Raw genomic sequence first — 6715 nt, 5'->3', positions numbered from 1 at the left:
GTGTGATCTCAGCTCACTGCAACCTCCGACTCCCAGGTTCAAGCAATTCTCCTGCCTCAGCCTCCCAAGTAGCTGGGATTACAGGCACCTGCCACCACGCCTGACTAATTTTTTAGTAGAGATGGGGTTTCACCATGTTGGCCAGGCTGGTCTTGAACTCCTGACCTCAAGTGATCCACCCACCTCGGCCTCCCAAAGTGCTAGGATTACAGGCGTGAGTCACCACGCCCAGCAAAAATACCTATTTTTATTTAAAAAGAATTGTTCTTTCTGAAGTTTAAATATGACAGTATTGAGCAAAGTTACTTCCAAAGCATACATTCTAGAGAAACACAGAACTTCACTTACTGCTCCTTCAGGGATACATATGGCTTTCACAGTTCCATGGGGCTTACTAAGTGCATCTTGAAGAAATCCAATCTCTGTGTTTCTGAACACATCACTGATATCTATAATCTGGAAAATGGGTAACAAAAAGAGATAACTAAATATGAAGTAATTTTTATCTGAAAACATTTTACAAACAAGATTTTAAAGAAGAGAATAGATCTTGATAATTTAACATTTATAGACTACATTCAAAGAGTGTTTACCATGGGTTAAGCAATATGACCAGTGTTTTACATATACTCATTCATTTAATCTGCATAAAACTATGAGGTTAGCACTCTTTATTATCCCTATTTCATAGATGAAACCAAGACACAGAAATAAGGAACTTGCCCAAGATGGCATAGCTAGTAAGTGGCAGAGTCAGAATTTAACCCAAGCAGTCTGATTTAAGAACCAGATTAAGATTCCAGGCTTGGTGCAGAGGCTCACGCTATAATCTCAGCACTTTGGGAGGCTGAGGTGGGCAGATCACCTGAGGTCAGGAGGTCAGTCTGGCCAACATGGCAAAACCCCATCTCTACTAAAAATACAAAAATTAGCCAGTGTGGTGGTACGTACCTGTAGTCCCAGCTACTTGGGAGGATGAGGCAGGAGAATCACTTGAACCCAGGAGGTGGAAGTTGCAGTGAGCCAAGATCTCACCACTGCACTCCAGCCTGGGCAACAGCGCGAGACTCCATCTCAAAAAAAATAAAAAAAGAACCACTATTCCATATTACAAACGAAGGAACAAGAAGTAGTTGAGTTGGCAGCTATAAGTTGGTAGTTATGACTTTTTGTGTATTGTATTTTTTTCATTCTAAGAATTGAGCACTGACTATTCACAGACCAGGCAGGACTCGATTTCTAAAGAACGTGCACTGAGAACTGAGATATAGAAATGTCACCGGCATTATGGAGATCAAGGGATATTGCTCTTTAAGAGCAAACAAGTAGAGGTCTGGTAATGAAACTGTTCTATATAAATTCTACCCCTGCCTTAAATACTTACAGATATTAATAATTTGAATAAACATTGTCATATGTTTGAGATTTTTATGGACCAAGGAAACTTAGTAACTCCTTGGCTTTAAAAAAAACGGAAAAGGAAAGAATAGTTATTTTTTCTTTCAAGTTACCATTCATATCCATATAATCAGTAACTTGCAAGTAATAAAAACTTTACAGCAAGAATGTTGCTCTTGGAAATGGATCTTGGAACATGATAGATAGAAAGCACTGTATTGCTAACATGCTATTATTCTCTCTTGCTCTAGCTCTGTAACAACAAAGGTAACAAGGTCACAAAAATATCCTCTAACAGTGTGTAACACTTGTCAATTTCAAAGTGGTTTAAAAAGACTGCAGGATTATTTGGGGACAGAGTCCTAGAAAAGTGAAGATAAGTACCTTCATTCCAAAGCGAGTGTCGGGTTTATCAGTTCCATAGGTGGCCAGCGCCTCAGTAAAAGTCACAGTGGGAAAAGGAACAACCACAGGATCTTTGTCATTGGGCCAGGAATATTGGAGCAAACCCTCAATTAAACTCTGGATCCCAGTCTGGTCTACAAAAGACATCTCTATGTCAATCTGAAACCAAAGTAACATATGGAAACTAATTTAGCCACAGTATATACACGTTTATGTATTTTTCTGCTTTCAAGTTACTATAGAATTTTGCACATAAATAATACATGCAGAGAGTATAAATATTATTGTACATCTCTTTTATGTCAGACACTGGGCTAATGGCCTTACATACATTAACTTGTTTAGTTCTCACAACTATTGCATGGCTGAAGGCTCAGAGAACTAAGTTACTTATTTGCGTATGTGCAATTAGTAAGCAGCAAAGCTACATCTGATCCCAGGTCTGTCCAACTCCAAAGCTCATAATTTTTTCACTTCAACACATGATTAAAATGCTATTGGCCAGGTATGGTGGCTCACGCCTGTAAACCCAGCACTTTGGGAGGCCGAGGCAGGCGGATCACGAGGTCAGGAGATCGAGACCATCCTGGCCAACATGGTGAAACCCTGTCTCTAATAAAAACACAAAAAATTAGCCGGACATGGTGGCACACACCTGTAGTCCCAGCTACTTGGGAGGCTGAGGCAGTTGAATTGCTTGAACCCGGGAGGTAGAGGCTGAAGTGAGCCAAGATTGTGCCACTGCACTCCAGCCTGGGAGACAGAGCAAGACTCTGTCTCAAAAAAAATAAAATAAAATAAAATAAAATAAAATAAAATAAAATAAAATAAAATAAAATGCTATTATACAGAAAGCCAATCATAATAGCTTTGGTAAGTCCACATATTAGATTAAAATATCAATATATAAAATTATTCGTTCTTAATATATAAGAGATTTGTTTTAAGGATTTTATCATGAACACTAGAACATGACTTAAGGACTTTATCATGAACATTAGAACACTTTAGGAATTTCTGGCATTCCTTAGTTGCTGACCACATTCTTTATGAAAAGGACATATGCTCGCTTTGGCAGCACATATACTAAAATTGGAATGACAGTGTGGCCCCTGTGCTATCCAAGGAAAGAAAAAAAATTTTAAAAAGGACACATGCAATGGATAAAAAAAACTGAATAGTTTCTCAACTGCAGGTGAGTTTAATTAACTATCTGATGGATAAAATGTAATGAGAAGTAAAGTATTAATACTGCACTGGTCTTGAAAATACTATTTTAGGCTGGGCGCGGTGGCTCACGCCTGTAATTCCAGCACTTTGGGAGGCCAAGGAGGGTGGATCACAAGGTCAGGAGATAGACACCATCCTGGTGAATATGGTGAAACCCCGTCTCTACTAAAAATATAAAAAATTAGCCAGGCATGGCGGTGTGCGCCTGTAATCCCAGCTACTCAGGAGGCTGAGGCAGGAGGATGGTGTGAACCCAGGAGGCAGAGCTTGCAGTGGGCTGAGATTACGCAACTGCACTCCAGCCTAGGTGACAGAGCAAGACTCTGTCTCAAAACAAACAAACAAACAAACAAAACAACAAAAAAAACTATTTTCAAAATAGTAAGCCTGAATTTTAAGAAACAAGTGAATATAACTTTGTACCTGAGTAAATTCAGGCTGTCTGTCTGGTCTTGAACCTTCATCTCGATAACATCGGGCAACCTGAAAATATCTGCAATTAAGAAATAGCATTAATTGAGTCATGATTCTAGGAAGGCATATACACTTTTTCCCAAAAGTTTAAGGCAATGCAAGTAATAAAACAATGATACTTAAAAAATGTAAGAAGGGCCGGCCATGGTGGCTCATGCCTGTAATCCCAGCACTTTGGGAGGCCGAGGCGGGCAGACTGCAATGTCAGGCATTCACAACCAGCCTGGCCAACATGGTGAAACGCTGTCTCTACTAAAAATACAAAAATTAGTCGGGTGCGGTGGTGTGCACCTGTAATCTTAGATACTCGGGAGGCGAAGGCAGGAGAATCACTTCAACCTGGGAGGCAGTGGTTGCAGTGAGCCAAGATCGCGCCATTGCGCTCCAGCTTGGGTGACAGAGCAAGACTCTGTCTCAAAAAAAAAAAAAAAGTAAGAAATACTTTTATTTTTTATGACACTTTAATAGAATTAGATATACAGCTGACCTATGAGAAGTTGTTCTATATATTGTTTTCAAAATAAACACTGGCATCTCTGGATGTTCGTACATTAGACTGGCATGCAAATCAGTCCATGCCAGTTCTTTTTATTAAAACATTTTTTTTAGTCCATGCTTCTTCATATACACTCTTTTGCTTTGACCAAAGTGAAATACTTACTGTACCATGGATACACATGAGACTTTCTGTGCTATGCCATTCCAACTCTCATCTTCAACTGCTGAAATGTAGCTCTGTCCTCAAAGGTCTAGCTCACAAAGTTTTCTAAATTTCCTCAAACAATATAATTTTAAAGCTCTTAATACCTAATTTGCAAATCTCAATACATTTACATTTGGTTTATATCACAGTTGGTTTTATTCATTATCCTATTCTGGCTTACTAGCCTTAACTAACACCTTGAGAGCAGAACCTATTCTTTTTTTTGTTGTTGTTTAAATCCCCTCTCACATCTACTAGCACAGAGCTTTGTATGTGGTAGCCACCCAATAAACCTTTAATAAAGGATTATTACGAATTATGAGGGTATTTTATAAGTATTCTCCAAACTCTCAAAAATTTTCTATCCTTCTCTTGAGAACAGAGAGGATTTTGTGTTTCCTTTTTTCCCTTTGTTTTTCTCTTTTCCTTCTCTGACAACTGCTACCATAAAAAAAAGCTCACCTGTCTAAACCGCCAACCATCAAAAGTTGCTTAAACTGTTGAGGACTCTGAGGGAGAGAATAAAACTTTCCAGGTTCCCTGGATGGTACTAAAAACTCTTTGGCACCCTTTCAAAGAGAGAGAGAGAGAGAAGACAGATTATTAAAAAACAAAAACAAATCCAAGGTATAACTGACTAGTAGAAGCTGTTACTTCAGTTTATCACTGAATGACTAAAGAACAAAGTTCCTACAATGACAGAGATAATTTCCCACTTATCTTTGAGTCCCTAAAAAGACTTGCACATAATAGGCTTTAAACACCATTATATATTGTAGGTGTTAAGTTTATACTTGTGGAATTGAATTTCCAATTCTGTTACTAGATGAATGAATTTTGTGTATCATTTCCTATCCAAGTAATTCCTAATTGCATTTCCAAATTAAACTGTAGTTTTATAATTTCATAGACTGTATAAATCGAGTAAATATTAATGTTTAGAAATGTCATTTTTTTTTTGAGACAGAGTCTTGCTCTTGTCGCCCAGGCTGGAGTGCAATGGCACAATCTTGGCTCGCTGCGACCTCCGCCTCCCGGGTTGAAGTGATTCTCCTGCCTCAGCCTCCCAAGTAGCTGTGATTACAGGCATCTGCCACCACCACACCCTGCTAATTTTTGTATTTTTAGTAGAGACAGGGTTTTGCCATGTTGGCCAGACTGGTCTTGAACTCCTGACCTCGTGATCTGCCCACCTTGGCCTCCCAAAGTGCTGGGATTACAGGTGTGAGCCACTGCCCCTGGCCAGAAATGTCCATTTTTATTTATTAAAAAGAATTTCTTTTTGAGAGAGAGTCTTGCTCTGTCACCTAGGTTGGAGTGCAGTGGTACAATCTGGGCTCACTGCAAACTCCGCCTTCTGGATTCAAGTGATTCTCCTGCCTCGGCCTCTCGAGTAGCTGGGATTACAGGTTCCTGCCACTGCACCTGGCTTTTTTTTTTTTTGAATTGTTGTCTCACTCTGTCTCCCAGGCTGGAGTGCAATGGCATGATCTTGGCTCATTGCAACCTCTACTTCCTGGGTTCAAGCGATTCTCCTATCTTGGCCTCCTAAGTATTTGGGACTACAGGTGCCTGCCACCATACCTGGCTAAATTTTTTTTTGTACTTTCAGTAGAGACGGGGTTTCACCATGTTGGTCAGGCGGGTCTTGAACTCCTGATCTCAGGTGATCCACCCACTTCAGCCTCCCAAAGTACTGGGATTACAGGCATGAGCCACAGTGCCCGGCCTAATTTTTGTACTTTTAGTAGAGACGAGGTTTCACCATGTTGGCCATGGTTGGCCAGGCTGGTCTCTAACTCCTGACCTCAGGATCTGCCCGCCTCGGCCTCCCAGAGTGCTGAGATTATAGGTGTGAGCCACTGCGCCTGGCCGAAAAATGTCAATTTTTAATATATGAGAGACTTATTCTTTAATTTTTTTTCCTCTTCCATTTTTTTTTTTCTTTAAAGAGAAAGGGTCTTGTTGCCCAAGCTGGTCTTGGACTCCTAGAATCAAGTCATCCTTCTTGCTTCAGCCTCCCAAAGTACTAAGACTACATGTATGAGCCACTGCGTCTGGCCAAGAGATTTGTTCTTAAAGAACCAATTCATTGGCTGGGCGTGGTGGCACACACCTGTAATCCCAGCACTTTGGGAGGCCGAGGCAGGTGGATCACCTGAGGTCAGGATTTTGAGACCAGCCTGGCCAACATGGCGAAACCCCGTCTCTACTAAAAAAATACAAAAATTGGCCAGGCACGATGGCTCATGCCTGTAATCTCAGCATTTTGGGAGGCCGAGGCGGATGGATCATGAGGTCAGGAGATCGAAACCATCCTGGCTAACATGGTGAAACCCCATCTCTACTAAAAAATACAAAAAATTAGCCAGGCATGGTGGTGGGCGCCTGTAGTCCCAGCTACACAGGAGGCTGAGGCAAGAGAATGGCATGAGCCTGGGAGGCACAGCTGGCAGTGAGCTGAGATCGCGCCACTGCACTCCAGCCTGGGCAACAGAGCGAGAC

At 40.9% G+C, this 6715-nt stretch overlaps 1 protein-coding gene across 1 annotated transcript in view; it reads right to left on the bottom strand.

The window, feature by feature from the left end:
- DARS2 (aspartyl-tRNA synthetase 2, mitochondrial) overlaps window positions 1–6715 on the bottom strand; it is a 48112-nt gene that overhangs the window by 28401 nt on the left and 12996 nt on the right. Inside the window, exons 7-10 of the mRNA XM_011981463.1 lie at window positions 4673–4784; window positions 3457–3526; window positions 1783–1962; window positions 349–456 (exon numbers count right to left, since the gene is read on the bottom strand). Coding sequence (XP_011836853.1) covers window positions 349–456; window positions 1783–1962; window positions 3457–3526; window positions 4673–4784 — 470 coding nt within the window. The remainder of the gene's footprint in view (window positions 1–348; window positions 457–1782; window positions 1963–3456; window positions 3527–4672; window positions 4785–6715) is intronic.

The sequence above is a fragment of the Mandrillus leucophaeus genome, unplaced genomic scaffold, assembly GCF_000951045.1.
Source record: "Mandrillus leucophaeus isolate KB7577 unplaced genomic scaffold, Mleu.le_1.0 Scaffold226, whole genome shotgun sequence".
NCBI classification, from domain to species: Eukaryota; Metazoa; Chordata; class Mammalia; order Primates; family Cercopithecidae; genus Mandrillus; species Mandrillus leucophaeus.
Note: the sequence above shows the minus strand (reverse complement) of the source record. Positions and strands in the feature narration are given on the sequence as shown.